This window comes from Odontesthes bonariensis, chromosome 6, assembly GCF_027942865.1.
Source record: "Odontesthes bonariensis isolate fOdoBon6 chromosome 6, fOdoBon6.hap1, whole genome shotgun sequence".
NCBI classification, from domain to species: domain Eukaryota; kingdom Metazoa; phylum Chordata; class Actinopteri; order Atheriniformes; family Atherinopsidae; genus Odontesthes; species Odontesthes bonariensis.
In genome coordinates this window covers 9,733,469-9,750,164 of record NC_134511.1, presented here as the reverse complement: position 1 = coordinate 9,750,164, position 16,696 = coordinate 9,733,469, and the positions used below count along the sequence as shown (strand labels likewise).

The window sequence follows — 16,696 nt, the reverse complement described above, 5'->3', positions numbered from 1 at the left end:
TTGTTTGCTGCTCTATGTGCCTTTAATTGCCCCTTTGGGACAAATAAAGTTTTTTTTAATTGAATTGAATTGATTTGAAGCTTGAAACTCTTATGTAAACCTTGCCTGACGCATTCAGTGTTATAACAACGTTAATATATTTTTTTTATGGAACTGTATTTGGTAATCTAATCTAAGATCTACAAGATTGATCAACGTTAACATCAGCAATGTTATCAGTACTTTATCTTATTTACATTTAAGAAATGTTCCCAAAGGTTAAATGCTAGCCAGATAATCTTAGCTTTTCTCAAGCAGTACTCTTGATTACACCTGAAAGTTGCAGGTTGTAAAAGCTGACAAAAGGTCATCCTGAAGACTAGTAAAATGTTCAATTTGGTGATATATGTATATCAAAACAAGGCGAAGTTTGAAATGGCTAACAGCTAGCGTAACAAGTTAAAACAGAGGGTAACTAAATGTTTGAAAACTAGCCATTTTATAGCAGAGCAGTCAGTGCTACATTACTCATTTTTTAAATTGAATTTAATTAGTTATTTTTCACACACAAGTAGTACTTTTATGAATGAGTTGATTGAACATGAGTTAAATACATTCTTGAAACGCTAATGAAATTGAAGCTATCTTGTGTAACTTTAGCTAAACTGTGGCTCATTGTGGCCAATAGTCTCTGTTACACAAGAACATTTTGTGTTGGCAGCATTGTAAACTCAGGAAGGGGACCAACACACTCCTATGGTTTGCCTACATTAGTTTTCATTTGACAACCTTAACAAAGGCATCATATATAAACTGGTTATAAGACACTAACATAATCTATGGGTCTGAAAACAAAGCTACTTTCAAAAAGATATCTTTTTTTTTTAAAGAAGTATATGAGAAAATAGCCCAACCTATCACTTGATGAGTTATTGAGTTCTTAATTATTTTACTGATTTATCGTCTCAGTCACTTAACCATTCAATCAATAATGCTTTAGGTATGCTTTAGGGCATGGACTCCTTATGATGGACTCATGCTACATATTAGGTTTACTTAGTTTCTTTGGTTCTCAGGCTGACTCATTACTTGTTTGTAGTGTCCGATTTGAAAATAGCAAGATGATGTTGGCCAAACTGCTGGAAATAACAAGTTTGCAGGTACAAATGGAACTTCTTGCACCTGCAATTTGTAAATGTACTTGCAAGGTGTAAATTAAATAATATGCAAATGCTGCTTTATTTGTTTAGCAGCTGTCATACAAGGAAGTGATATTCTGATTTCTTAGATAGCTGAATATAGACAAAATGTATTCAAAACTTTTTCATAGGAAAAATACATAAGGCTGTACAACATTTTGATACATGTACATAATAAAATTGTATTAAGCCTAGAGCTTAATGTTTGCTTTTTATCTCAGCTTCTTGGATCTGTTTATAAATCAAACCAAATGTAACCTTATTTCCACCGTGTATTTTAAAAATGCAATATACAGTGCATCGTATTAAGAATGAAAACCAAAAATAAAACGTTTAAAAACAGATTGATAAACCGTCTTTTCTTTAGAAGCACAAACCTCAGAATGAAGGGACCAGCCACAGTCTTTGCACACAGACAGTAATGTTTACAGGGACAACAAGTATTTCTTCTGACAGCGGAGCCTTTTTAGCAGCTGCTCGCTGTAAAACACAGAGGGAAACAAAACAGTAAAGGTAATTAAATCAATACAAAACAAATGAGAGGGTCAGTCAGTGCGTAGCGGTGTAAAAGATAATGTTAACTTTTGAGCGTCGGTTAAAAGGGATTCACGGATCATTTTGTTTTGGTCGGATGGAATTCATGCAGCACATTTCAGACAGCTGCACCGCAGCAGGTGGAGCAGGCCGTCTTTTGGGTGAATATTTGGCGTCATCATAGCTGCAGAGATGTTTCTGTCAACGCTTTCATCTATCGACTATTCCTGTCTGTCCCGCCTGGCCTCACCTGGTGTGCGTGTCTCTTTGTCGAGCTGCAGCCCTGAAACTGTGATAAAGTTTCCATTTAGAGAGGTTTTCCTTTTGTCAGCTCTTTTTCTGGCATTTTTGTCATATTTCTAAAGGATTGTACAGTGTCTTACAGCTTTAATGTTTTTTCGTATGTTTTGTCGATGGTCACTGTCGAATAGTTGAATTATCCTCACTAGTTAATTACTGAGGTGTGAAAACACTGAAAATCTGACTGGAGAAATCCAGAGCTTTAAGGGATTAAAACCAAAATTTTTACTTTGCTCACCTTTTTGTTTCAGTCTCTTAGTTAATAGAAGTGACCAACGAGTTATGATAAACCAGATGTATCCTTTTGACATCAACCGTCCATTTGTCCATTTCAAATAATGGCAAATCTTTACTAAACGGTTTAAAAACAAAGTGAGCTGTTATCTACAGCTCTGTATTATATTTATTCTGATGCAGGAGTAATTGCAAGTGAATCAAATTATTATAATGATTGTTTTTGCATTTTTTGTGGGATTTTGTTAACAATTTTTGACAGACGGAATCATTAAAAGTTTATATAAGGAGCTGAAATCTTCTTATCCTGTATCTATTAGCCTTAAGGGACACAACAATTATAGATTATGAAAAAGAGAATACTTTGTTGCCATATGAACTATGGTATGAGCCCACCGAGTTGTCATAATATTAAGTTACATCACCACACAGCCATATTAGTCGTGGGCAACATTAGATTGTGATTATGTGATAGATTATTGTAATCAAATGATTGCTCTAGTGAATGAGCTGTGTTCATATTGTAAATGCAATCAAAATCACGGGTGCTAAAAATAGAAGTATGGAACGTGCCTCTCACCATCTAACCTCTGTTCCTTCTCCCCTACAGGCTTGTTTTTCTCCCGTGGCGTTTGTGTGGAGCGTGCCACACACCCACTCCACAACAACGACGGCTTTTGCTTGCATCTTCCAGTGTTTCTTCTGTCAGCAAGTTCAGCAGAGCTGCAACTCTTCCAGTGCCAGCCCTGACACCAGCGAAGAGCCCTGCCCCACTGACATGGTAAAGATGACCAAGTCTAAGACCTTCCAGGCTTACCTGCCATCCTGCCACCGCACCTACAGCTGCATCCACTGCCGGGCACATCTGGCCAATCACGATGAGCTAATCTCAAAGGTACGGCAGCTCGGTGTCAAGTTCACACCTCGTACAGTTCATATAAAGCCACTCGGCCCCATTCACATGACTTCAGCTGGTCTGTCGATATTTATATACATGGAAAAAAGCTTCAGGGGATTTGAAACTGTCTCTGAGATCTCTCTATAGCCACATTTGGAGCCATCATAATGGTCCACAGGAGAAAAATAACACAAGCGTGAAATGTACGTGAAATACACCCATCATCTGTGAGTGGTGGCCCTTTCTGTAGAGCCATAAAAAGAAAAAAGTAGAAACTGATGTCGCAGAATAAGCAAACAGGTTCTCTGATACAGCAAAACTGTTTTTATCTGTACGGTTTCAAAACATATTGACACATTTATTAATGTGAAGCAAACTCGAGTAGGCAGTGTGCTTTCCCATCATGATGACCATCATCCTTTAAGAAAATGTCATGATCTCTTTATAAAGTCTGCATGTAGGTGCTAGCCTTGTACTATTTGCCTCCTAACTCCTTTAAAGCAGAAGTTAGGGAGTCAGCCCCCTGTCCCCTCTCAGTCAGAGGGGCAACTTGGCTGCAGTTTTTCTAAAAATTCAAAATTGTTAAAAACATTTTGCTGGATGATAAATGAATATGTGCATATTAAAATGACAGCAGTAAGACTCATTAACATGTTGTATTGTTGAAGTTACTCCAAAACGACATTAACATTTTCTGCCAGGTTGAGATGTCGCATAATGCAAGACAAATCATATACAAATAACTAAAGATTAGTTTTGATTTCACGGTGACTTTAAAGCCCAATTAGCCCTTCGAGTCCCAACTTTAATTGTGAAAAAATAAATATGTTGTAAGACAGTTACGAGACAGAAGAAATGACCAAACACATATATATTTCTGTGCAACTCTGCCCTCTTGTTACTCAAGTGACAAACACTAACATGTGGGCATTTGTTTTGCATAACAGTGGTTAAGTCTTCATTTACAGTATTTCATCAGCTCATCCAGACTCTGGTCAGCCAAAGAGGAACTTTAGTCTCTGGTGGAGCTTGTAAAAGTTGGCATTTTGGGTAACCAAAGGCTAACATTAGCATACTCTTTTTTTTCTTTGTTTGTTTTGAGACTTGTCTTGATTAGCAGGTCCTCACAGTGAGTATAAAGCTGCTTTTTAAGGTAGTAAATTACATTTTGAAAGCAGCTTCAAAGTAAGCGGTACAGTCACAGACTCAGGCTGTATGAAAACCGCTTACTATACTGCTTATAGAAATATTTAGCATTAGAAATTAAACGGAAAAAAAATACATAAAAAAATAATAATAATAATTTTAAAAAACTTGGATGTTGTCGATATTCTGAAAGAATCTCCTGAATGCATCACAAAATTCTGCTTCGTTTACTTTCACAATGCTAAAAGCGTCAACTGTCACGCCAGGAATGGAGATGACAGAGAGTGACGCGCCCGCTCCCAAAGCAAAACAAATGTCAGGAAATATAAAACTCGTCAATCTGGTTTCTTCCAGACATCAGAAAGGCTTTAACTATACGTCAAGTCAATTATCATCTTTGGTGAAAGTTAACAATCCACATTAATAAAACTTGTTTTTTATGGAGCATAAGGTGATGCTACACATTACTGATAATGTTAGTATACAGCAAAATACCGGTAGGTCAATTTCGGACTTTCTAACTGCAATTTACAATATAAAATCACACTTTTTTTTTTTTTTGCTCGTTTCTTTTGTCATTAGTATGTTGTAGATGATTTTCATTACAGCTCTACCCAACGTGAAGCATATCTGAGTTATCAAGATCGTGCAAATCATCTCTGCTATTCATTTTTTATTGTTATTAGATGCTGTTATTAGTTTATTTTTTAAAAAATTCTATCAAACACTGACAAAGTTTCAGACTCATCAGGAATAAAAATGACGATGGGAATCCTCTTGATAATTTTTTGGATGACACTCGTGATGTCGTGATGACAAAATCTGAATGAATCTGTGCTCAGCTGAACTGGGACTTCTTACCTATCAGTGACTGATCAGTTGTCTGATATTAGTTGTTCCAAACTATACATGGATTTTACACCTCTGGAATGTTATAGGGTGCTCCCCTTCCTTATTGCATCTCTGCAGCTCATGTACCGGTCTGTTGATGCCTCTGTAATTTAGCTAATACATTCCCAGAGGTTTAAATGGCAGCCACCTCTGCTGTTATTGATGTCGAGCTGCCCAGTCTTTTAAAGTGGCTGTTTCTGTCTCTGAGTCTTCTTCTTCTTTTCTTTTTTTTTTCTTAAGGGAGGGCACCATCTTTGCTCACTGAGCATCTCTGGTAACGTCTGACATATTTTGAAAGCAAAACAGTAAAACCTTAGATCTCACTAGCTGGTGACATATTTTCTTAGAGCTCAGAGAAATTTATTTCTCTGAACAGTTTCTTTGTAACAATGTTGTCCATTAGGAAATGCATTCATTGCAAGGAGTGTTGTCTTCAGATTATTGACAAAAGTCAGTAAATTAGTTTTTATTTAGTTTATAATCACACATATTCTGTAAGATGATGTACTAAAATTAGGGCTGGGCAACGATTAAAATGTTTAATCTAATTAATCAGATGATTTCCCTGATTAATCACGATTAATCGCATTTGTACGCAAAATCCAAAAATGAATCCAAAAATAGTGTATAGCTTTTAGCATTTAGTTTTATTTTAAATGTGCTGCCATATGAATGAAAGTGCCATAACATTTGTTGTGCAAACACACTTTTAACATCAGCATCTTTCTGTAGTTTTTATGTAGAAGCCTCGCTCCACTGTCTGTTTCCTTGAATGACTTGCTGCTATCAGTTGTGTGTTTTGCCTTTAAGTGATATTTTAGACTGGAACTACTACGCTGAGAAGACAATTCAACTTGGCAGTGTTTACAGATGACTTTGGTTCTGTCCACTCCGCCGTCTGGAAGAACTTTAAAATGAAAATGGCCGAGTAAAAGTTCCGTACCCTTCTCCAGGTTTGGTGGATCAGCCGATTACTTTCTTTTCCTGTTCCGCAGCAGACAGCAACAGACTTTTACAAAATAAAAGCCTGTGAGCAACAGACTTTTACAAAATAAAAGACTTTGAGAAACTGACTTTTACAATAATAAGATAAATAATAAAACCTGCGTTGATGCGCGATAAAATATTTATCGTGTTAAATAATTAACGAGTTAACGCGATAATAACGAGTTGACTCGCCCAGCCCTAAAAAAAATACTTAAAGAGACCTAAGAGAAGCTGAAATGATTAATTAATTAATTTATATCTGCTCAAACTAAAAACTTGTCTTCCCACCTACAAGATATAAAATATTAAACCTCTAAGGTTGTAGCATAGAATGTAGAATCAAATGTGATATTCTTTGAGCCAGTGAGAAAAAAGGAAAATATCATTTTGGCACTGATTGAGTAACCTTAGCTGTGAAGTGATGTAAAATTGAGGGGGGTGCTTTAGGATTTGACTGGAGCAAAGGTTGAAGTAGCTTTCAAAACCACCAGCTATACAAAATGTTAAGCAAACAGACACTTCAAAGTTGTAACGTGTTATCTCAGAAGACCACAGGGAATCACACTAGAATAACACACTCTGACTCCAATACAAAGTAAGTCAAAACTGAAAACGAAACCTAACTTGGGCCTAAAGAATATCTCATATATTTCGGTTAACAACAGCCCTACAATATCCACTCGGATCATATTGATCTCCTTGTTGGAGACTTTTAAACTGAAGAAAATGTGTTATTCAGTGGAGAAAAACCTAGAAATTTGCTTGGTCCAATAGAGTTTTTTCACTGCTGTAAAAAAAAAAAAAAAACCTTATGAGCAGGAAATGTGGGGAATGTAGAAGAAAAGAGGTTGTGACTTGGTAAGAACATCAATACTCAGCTTTATCCTCACATAGCTAGTGTTAAGTTTTAAAATCATAGATTGGAACTCGAAATGTCAGCTACTTTTTACCTCGTGTGGACACAAAGATGGTGTTGTGTGATCGGATTTAAATCACAGTTTTAGCCATCTTTATTTCAGGCTACTCTTGTAAATTAGATAGATGGTTGTATAATAGCAACATGTTCTCCATGTATGGTTTGACCACTGTAATACTCTCATGGTTACCTCAGTGCCTGATCCATTCATCCTGGACAGACATGGGTGTGAACAGCACCGTGTCTGTCTGATGGAGTCCCACATTCTTATTAAATCTGTCACCCTTTATTCTCCCACAAAATTTATGAATGATTTTCCCTCATAACACAACAGCTCCAGTAGTGAAGTATTGCCCGTCTGTACTCAGGAAAAAGAAGTAAACAAAGCTCAGTAACTTCCAGTCATCATGAACAACGTTGAATAGGAAGGGTCTGTGGCTGCCTGTGCATAAATCCTCCTGTATGCAGCAGCCCTAAGCCATTAATGATCAGTTAATGATCAAACAAAAAATGATACATTCAGATCACACGCCAGGGTCCTGAAGATTCAGCCCATGTCACAAAATAAAATTGTCCCACTAGGCCTGGTCATTAATCAACCAATCTCAGATTATTACAGGATTTCTGGCTATCAATTTTAACATCAGCCAAACAGTTAGCCCTCACTTCCATTCGGAGCCACAAAGATGTAAAGCTGCCTTTTTAATGTTGATCATAAATCCACAGCTGGTGAGGAAAGTGTGAGCAACATGTACAAACTATCAGATGAACCGGAGCCGGAATGACTAAAGCAGTGACCTTTATGAGTTATAATAAGAAAGTGACAGTGTGCTCCCTGTGTGCTGCACTCTCACCACGCACTAAGCTGATTATTCAAATGGCAAAGATGATCAATCTGCGCACTCGCCATCTCAATGTCAAAATCCATTTGCTTCCTGTGGCTCGGAGACTTGGAGACTCGCAGTGTGTTAGTGCAAGCAGGCAGACGAGCTCCGTAAACAACGCTGCCACCAGACTGTGTTGCTGCTCTCAGCAGGATCAGAGGCTCCATGGTGCTAAGTTTGGAATCCACTTCTGTTTTAATCGCTTAAGACCTTTGTTTATCATAAAAGTGATGTATGTCTGGCCAAAGAGAAAGCCTAACCTTGTTAATCAGCACCTCACTTAACCTGTCAAGAGACCTGTCAGATATATGAGGATTTATTGCTCCACCAAACACTGCGACATGCCTGCAGGAGGGCGTGTTTTTTTTGTGTCGGGAACTCTTGTTGGATCCTGTTTGGAAAATGGAATTGTTTCTCCATAAAATGTGATGAAAATGTAAATCCAAAGAAGTGAAATGGGGTAAAACTCGTGCTGGTTTTCCGATTATCCTTCAGTTCAAGGATCATATGGAAAAAGGCACATTTAAGGTGAAGCATTGTTGAAATTAGGAACAAGTAAACAAGGAGAAAAAGCACCTCTTAGATTCACATAATCTTTCTTTGGAAAGAAGTTGTTCACGTCTAACAGTCATACTGAAACATACTTCTTGTAACTTATTTATTTTAAAAAAAGAATGTCTCAGAGAAAGGAAAATTTCTATTTTTGCAAAAACAAGTGAAACTTATAAAAAGAATTAAATGAAAATTGAAAGCCTGGTTGGATATAGGTTGAGAAGACATTTGAGCTTAAACGAATACAAACACCAGATCGTATTGAAAAATATATACAAACGAAATATATTATCTAACAATGCAGCTGCAACTACAGAATATTTTCATCATGTTGATTAAATGTTTATTACTGGGAATCTACTATGTAGCCATTGAATAGTGGGGCTGAAGAGTGATCGTTGAAACCTCAATTTTATGCATTTTTAAGTTCTTATATTCACTTAATTATAATACTTTGAGACACTTTCAGAATGACCACAACACACTGATCAGAATGATTGAATACATCTGGTGACACCATAATGGCATGTGGAGAAAAATCTGTTGACCTTGTATTGTGTGAAAATAGTTGAGTGCCTTGTGGCTATCAGTGGCATCACTCTTTAATGCTTGTCTGATGAGAACGAGGTACTAACTGGCACCCTTTGATAAGTGGAATAATGAGAAGCTTCAGAGGTCCTGGATGCCTAGTTGCTGCTGGATGGCGTTTCACTTCCTGATCAGCTCTGTCACAGCGGGTCAGCTCACCACTTTCCATTTCTTGTGATACCACATAACCTGGACTGCATAGCAGGGCCTGTAAAGGGGGGCAAATGACATGTCAACTGTTAACTGTTGGCTGTGATGAAGAAGAGTGGTTTGTGGTGACCGTCCATCATTACGTTTGTGCCAGAACTGAAGGTCAGCTCTTAAAGTGCCGGCTTGTTAATGAAGTTTTCTAGGTTTCTGAAGCAGCTTTTTTCCTAAAGGTTTGTTTTTTGAGAAAACTGTGACCACCAGGATGTGTTGGGAGAGCTGTGTTGTACCAATGGCACACCTGGGTGCATTAAAAGCACCTCTTTGTTGCTTTAGATATCCTGTCATGCATGATTTTGCACAGAAGTAGTTTGACTTTGAGCCATTTATCTGCTGTCTCAGACTCTTAAACAGCCACTGCAGGGTTGGATTTTCTGGTATGAAAAACATCTGATGAGAGATTTAAAGTATTACTTCACAGGTGTATGAAATCATGACCTTCACAACATGTGGCTAATTTGCAAACCCAGCTTTCCTTGCAGCTTTATTTTATTTCTCAGCAGTAATTCTTCTTGATATAATCAGTATGACATTGACTTATTATGAGCTGTTGCCTCCTAAGCAACAAATAATTAGATGAAAGCAACATATTTATGTGCACAGGCGTCAGTGCTCCCGAGGTCAGCGTGGGAGAGGCTGGAAATGCTAAAGGGTGTTATGCTTGTTAGTTTTATTAGAGCCACGCCACATTGTTTGCTTCTGTTCCTCAAAATTGGCACTGGAGCTGGAATGCTGGGAAACCAGTAGCACCAGTGAGCTTCAGACTGGTAAAGAAACTAAATGGCTTTACTGCACATTTGGAATTCCCACAGTGCTGGAATACTGAGATGTGACAGTAACCCGTCCTTTTCTTTGTGGTTTATATTTCCACAAGAATAGATTAAACTTGTCTTTCATTATAATGAAATCGGGGCAGAGAAATTCCACTGATTAAGGCCACACTCTCCAATATTTTGTCCTGTTTGTTAACATTAGGATAAAAAGTTTGATTTAGTTTAATTGATATTGAGGTTCATTGGGAGGTCAGGTTTGTGCATTAAGAAAATATTCAGCAGTAAAAATAGCCCCAGGGGAGTCTACATGCTCTGGAATGTTAGTCGCAACGGAGGATAATATATCTGAGTAACGACATATCAAGACAAAGTGTGCAGGGATCAGTCAGATACCTTTAAACATGATAAAGATCAAAATTAAAGTCCATTCTGAATAAACATGTTCATGGTTCTTCATTGCACAGAAAAAAATGACAAAGCAGGTAAACAAAAAATTCGCAGTCTCTACTTGAAGGTAACTACTCCAACCTGAAAATAACAGATTAAGCATCTCGTTTGTCCACATTTTGATTGAGCTTTTCTGTTTTTTTGTCTTTGGTCCAAGCTTATGTACTAAATAAAAAAATTCAATCTGCCGAATAAAATCAAATCAAATAAACAATTGGCCTCTCCTCTCTAATATAAGGTCCCAGACATGGAGTAACGACTGCCCTGCTCTGGTCACATGTATCATTGAAGATTGACTTCCTTTTTGAAACTTGGATGTTTGGAGTGGAATATCAGAGGATCTTTTATTTTCAAGTTATTGGAAAACCTGGACTCTCTTGTGCAACATGAAGTCATTTATTGGACAAACCTTTTAGTTAGTTTTTTTTTGTAAATCATTTTTAATAGAAAGTTGTTTATCTTAAGCAGTGCTGAAATCATTGAAGTTAATTTGTTAATGAGTTGAAAAATGTACGTGGTAATGTTAAAAACTGATCCTAAAAGCACTTTTGTTAGACAAAAATTGCCAAAAGAGAAAAAAAAAGTTAATTTAACAACATTTTCTGTATTTTCTTACTTTTATGACACAGTCTGGAGTGGATAGGACAAGCATTCAGAGTTGAAAATTTAAAATCAAGCTTTTTGGATCTTCTGTTCCCCCCCACTCCACAGGATAAGAAAGCTGTTCCGGATCCAATAAAAAAGCCACTGCATTAAGGACTGAACTGTTGACTAGATTGCGTTGTCTTGTTTACTGGACTAAAGTGACTGTTGACAAATGACCCCATTAGACAAAACAATCTACTTTAGTAATAATTGGATTTCATGACAAGATCTCCTTCAGCCAGTCTGTCTTTTCCCCTGTCGGTTTCACACGCTAAAAACTGTGCGCCGCAGTGATTTACGTTTCTGTTCTGCTTTTGATGTGTCGTTAACTGTCACGTTATAAAGAAAAAGGCTGAAGAGGGTGAAATCTATGACTTTCATCAAAAGTTTCCGCATGGGTGTTTTCCTAAAGTTTGTAATTCATATGATTCAGATAAAATGTCTCACAAAAAAGGAAGCTTTGAGGACAAAGAAAACAACAAATAAAATCAAATAAAGGAAGAGCTTATAGCACATGATATAAGCTCAACTTGTTATGCAGTTTAGTGGTTTAATGATGTAAACACATAAGTAAACTTTGTGATGTGAGGGAATAATTTGCAAAATTGGATGAAACAAAAAAGAAACGGAAAAAAAACATCTACTGAAATCTGGTTTTAGTGTAATATTAAAAGCATTTTTAATTAACTTAACTGATCTCTATCACGGGGATGTTGTGAAATAGATTTGTCAAATCTTATTTTCCTATTTAACTCAGTTATCACTGTTTTTTTTTGTTTTTTTTAACTCATGTTCAAACTCTAGCCATATGTATAACATGGTAGTGGAGGACTTCATTCAGCATTGAAAACCAGTTTGAAGACTTTTTTCGCGTTTTCATATCTGCACTGTGGCTCTGAAATTGTAGGGACTGCATGTCAGAATGCAAAACATTCAAAGTAATTATTAGGATTACTTGTAATCCTAATAAAATTCAGAAAAAACAGCAAATGAGACAGTAGAGCAGCTACTCCTCTGAAGCATTTTTCGGTAAGCGATTGTGCGTATCGAGATTCCTCGTACTCTTTTCTGCTGACCTTTGTGTTACTTTTTGCTCACTCGTTGATATTGATGTCAACACAAAACCCTTTTTTTTAAATTTTCCTACCTTTGATTGACCAACAGTCCGCACTGTTGTGGTTATTATTCTTTAAGATAGTTGAAAGAGAACTTCGCCACATTTTGTAAGCTGTAACAAGCAAAAAATTTGAATAAACGTCTTAATCCTTTTAATGCTGAATTCATTTTTTATTTTCCAACTCTTTGCGTTAGAAATTTTAACATCTGATTTTACATTTGTCACGTTGTGAAAAGAAAATAATCCTAATATTACCTTGGTACTGATTTTGACCATGGTGCCCACAGATCTATTAATAAGCTCTTTTCTGTGCCACACCTAGCTGACATATGTGAGTTCAGTAGTCCCAGGCAGCATCACCAGTCCTCACCATCAATCCTTCTAAGCTGATTATGTTACTTAGGAGAAGACGACACCGTAGTCTGGTATTTTCCACTGAATGCTGCCAAGGGCTGCTTATGTTGTCCATTTTTTATTTTCATCCGATAGCAAAGCACCACGCTTCTCTGCATGTACTGACAAAAACAAGAAACTAATTCATCAGTCATGCTATAAACAAAGGGAGGCGATGACTGAGCTCTGGAGTTTCTGTCTATTTCTCCCGGGGTTGCAGTGTGGGTGCTGAAAATCTCCTGAGCCAGGTATTAAAAAAGAATGGTCTCCTTTCCCCAAGCTTATGTGCCGAGTCTTCGAAGGCATGCCAGCCGGCAAGGAAAGATACAGATGGCGCAGCCTAAAGGAAAGGATTAACCTGCGTACACAGGCCAGAAGAAAGTATGAAAGGCACAAAGGCCCTCCCTTTTAACCATTAAATAAATATGTGAAGGCTTTAGTTTAAAAAAAAACTAAACAAAACACAAAGTTTATAGCTGCAGGCGTTTGTCTGCAAGATGAAACACTGGCAGGAGAGACGGCTGGTTTATATGTTTCCGTTAGTTACTTGTCTCAAAGTACTACGTAATTCTGTGGGAAACACTGATGCTACAGTTTGGCAAACGGTCATCCTGGTCCTCGAGCATGAAAAAAAACATAATCCCCGATTTTTATTTTTTTATTTTTAGTTTACACCTTTCAGCGTGTCTTCAAAATCTGATCTGACTCGTGTTGTTATTGGCAGCCTGAGCGCGCTGCATTCTTACAGTGCGGCTGGCAGGTCATATTCCTATCAGATATAGTTGACATCACACAGCAGATACGAGCATCGTCGTGACATGTAGAGTAGCAGTTGAGAGTGTTAAGGCCTGCAGCGTGAACGAACGTGATCCAGCCTGAATACCGAGGAAGAGGCTGAGGATTTTATTCACCACCTTGGCTTCGTCCCACTCGTTAGGCCGATCAAAGCCCTTCTGTGGGATTTGACTGCTCTTTTCATTTCTCTCTATCAATGGATTCAGTTCTGTTTGAGGCTCCCACCTAACTGGAAGTTTGCCAAGAATAGTGACCGTGAACGATCAGTCAATTTAATGCTGCTGGTCTTGCCCTATATTTTTTCCATTATGATTAAAGTAAGCGTATTCCACACCAGGAGGATTTTATTGTACTTTATTGGTGTCAAATCCCCAATACGGTCAACAATGAGGCATGAGATATGAAAAAACATCAAATGAATCAAACAAAGTATTTCCAAAAGCTGCTGAGCTTATTAGGCTGTATCAAGTCACCGTTTACTGAATTTATTTCTATTTTCTCTTTTCTGTTATGTTTATTGGCATTTTGTAGATAAGATTGAACAGAGTCATGTTGCCTTTGTTTAAGAAAAAACATTAATCAGCAAATGAAAAGAAAAGTGGCTGTAACAACCATGGCTGGAAGAAAATGAGGTTTTCAGTTCATATGATACTTCTTGAATGTTGTAAAGAATTACATCAAAATTGAAGCAAACAGTGAATGGTGGATTTGGGGATTAAGTTTTCTAAAGTTATGGTTACATTTTTGGCCATAGCTCCATGATTTGTGCACCAGTTATCAGATAAGTCAAAGTTATGACATTGCTTTGGTTCCAAAAAGTCAAAGATCAGGCCTCACAGCCATGATATAACTGTAGCTTTACTGGTTGGTGGATGCATACAACAGAGCAGCAATCATTTTAGTTTTATGAGATTTTTTTATTTTTTTTTATTTATAACACCAAAACTTTTAAAGAAGACTTTAAATTTAAATGTAAACAATAAACCATATGGCTCTGCAGCCACTGTTAAATGTCTGTTATCACTATCAATTTTAAATACCAAGCAGAGCGCAAATAATAAGATAATATTAATGATAATAAAGATAAAATAAACACACATAAAGCTTTCTACTATCAGAGAAGTTTCAATGCACCTTGGGATTGATCTTTCTGTAGTTTCCTGAACTCTGCTGGAAGGGTGGAACACCTTTTTAAAGAAGATGGTGATAGAGAGCACAGTCTAAATCCCAGGTGTCCAGCTTCATTATAATCCAGTGGCTACGTAGGCAATGACATAGGATTCACGTCATCTTCATACTCCAAACCCTTTAGTGGTCCATTGTAGCCTATGGATAGGGGTGTTATCCTGAAAGAGACCCTTTTCATCAGGAGAAAGGTTATCTCTCTGAATAACTTGGTATGTATTTGCAGCAGGACATTATCCCCTCACAGAAGCAGTAAAAATGGAAGTTTTTTTAATTACATTTTTTAAGGTCCTTTAATTTGTCACTATTCTGAATGTACCGCTGTTAAGTTTGTTTTCATGAGAAAAAACGGCTATAGTCCAATTATCGTTATGTTATTTTCTTTCATAAGTCACATTTTATATATCCTAGTATATAATTTAATTTCATGAATTGCAAAATGTGTCAGGTCAGGGTTGTACCTTTTTTTTTCTTTTTTTTTTTTTTAGATAAATAGTACATTATGTAATATATCAGGCGACTAATCCTCAAGGATGCTGCTTTTAAAAGCCTTTGGGTTTAACAAGATAAGTTTAAGTTGGAGATGAACCCTAACCTACGACAGTTGGCATCTGTTGACACAGATGGTAAAAGTAGATCTTAGCAGGTTTCCTAATGGCTTCAAGTTAATCCTTTTTCACAACTTGCTCTGATTTACACCATCTTAAAAACTTTCTGGAAGGATAAAAATCAGATGCAACAGTCCACACTGCTCTCTGCAGAGGAAGTATTTCAGCTCTCGCAGTGGATTTGTGTTTTGAGTGTTTGGCTCAAGGAGCAGACTTTTTCAGAGAGAAGTAATGTTCCTTCAGTCTTGTGTGGTCAAGAGGATTCTTGGTTTTTAAGATTTGCTTTGAAGAATGAATTTCTTTCAAACAAGTGTTTTTAAGTCCAGTTGCAGCAGCTTAAAGGATCTCACTCAGCACCCGTTTACTCATGTTTTATTGAATTTATTTTTAAAAAATTTAAAAAAACAGTACCAGTTTTTATCTGATTCTCACTACATTTTGGAAGACAGTCCTTGAAGAATTTGTCTGCCCTCAAATATGATCGTCAGAGTCTGGAGTGTTCCAATAGCTAATGGGCTGCTGTTTGCTTTCAAAGATTATGATCCTCATTAATTTTCTAACCAATATTTTAGGATTTTCTGTTTTCTGTTTATAATGTTTAAGCTGAGTGATCTCTAATGAAGCTCGCAACAGCATAGGTATGGAAAAATGCCGCCAAAGTATAAATAGACCATGGGAGACAGATAAGGGCATTAAGAGATGGAGCTGTCCCTGTTTGCCAGTGGTTAAGTTGCTGCCTGAGCCACAGTGAAGCACAGATATGACACCCAGCTCTTCTCACACGGAGTTACCCCCACCCTCACTGGCCTAAACACTGTTTAAGTCTTGTTGTCAATTCCACAGGGACCAACCTAGCTCCCCCTTGCTGCTAAAGGTCACGTGTCCTAAGGCTCTAGACTGTGTGTTTGTATAGATTTTACTTAAAAACACAAACAACAAACTGTTGCATGTTATAGGAGGACATGAACCCCCAGGAGAGCAGAAGAAGCAGAAATATGCCCCCCCCCCAAATTAAAGTGGTTTCAACCCAGACTCATATTATTTTAAATGAGACAGCTTTGACAACTGCTGGGCAGTTCCGAATTGTCCCTAGAGCCTCAGTGGTGGTGGCGGTTGTGGTCAGTGGAGGCGGCAGCTGTGGCTCCTATTAGGCGGTATTAGCTCAGTGCCCTCAGCTGCAGCAACGCGGTCATCTGCAATGGAAAAAGTAAAGCTGATTGTGTCTTGTCTGCTGGCCGAGGGTGACTGGGCCGGAGGATAGAAGCCTGGCTTGCTCTGCTTTGCTGCTCTCTATTTACATTATTATAGAGTAACATCATGTGTAGCCTCAGAGGCAGGCAGACAGCTAGATGAGACGGGTTTAATTCAGCCTCCTGAATTTGTAATGACATAACACTTAAAGGTTTTAATGTTTCGTC

General features: G+C 37.5%; 1 protein-coding gene across 2 annotated transcripts in view; it reads left to right on the top strand.

The window, feature by feature from the left end:
• Positions 1-16,696, top strand: part of ypel1 (yippee-like 1) — a 33,291-nt gene that overhangs the window by 6,325 nt on the left and 10,270 nt on the right. For both annotated transcript variants that reach the window (XM_075467276.1, XM_075467275.1), the window contains exon 2: positions 2,857-3,141. In XM_075467276.1, the coding sequence (XP_075323391.1) occupies positions 3,025-3,141 (117 nt within the window). In that variant the 5' untranslated portion in view covers positions 2,857-3,024. The remainder of the gene's footprint in view (positions 1-2,856; positions 3,142-16,696) is intronic.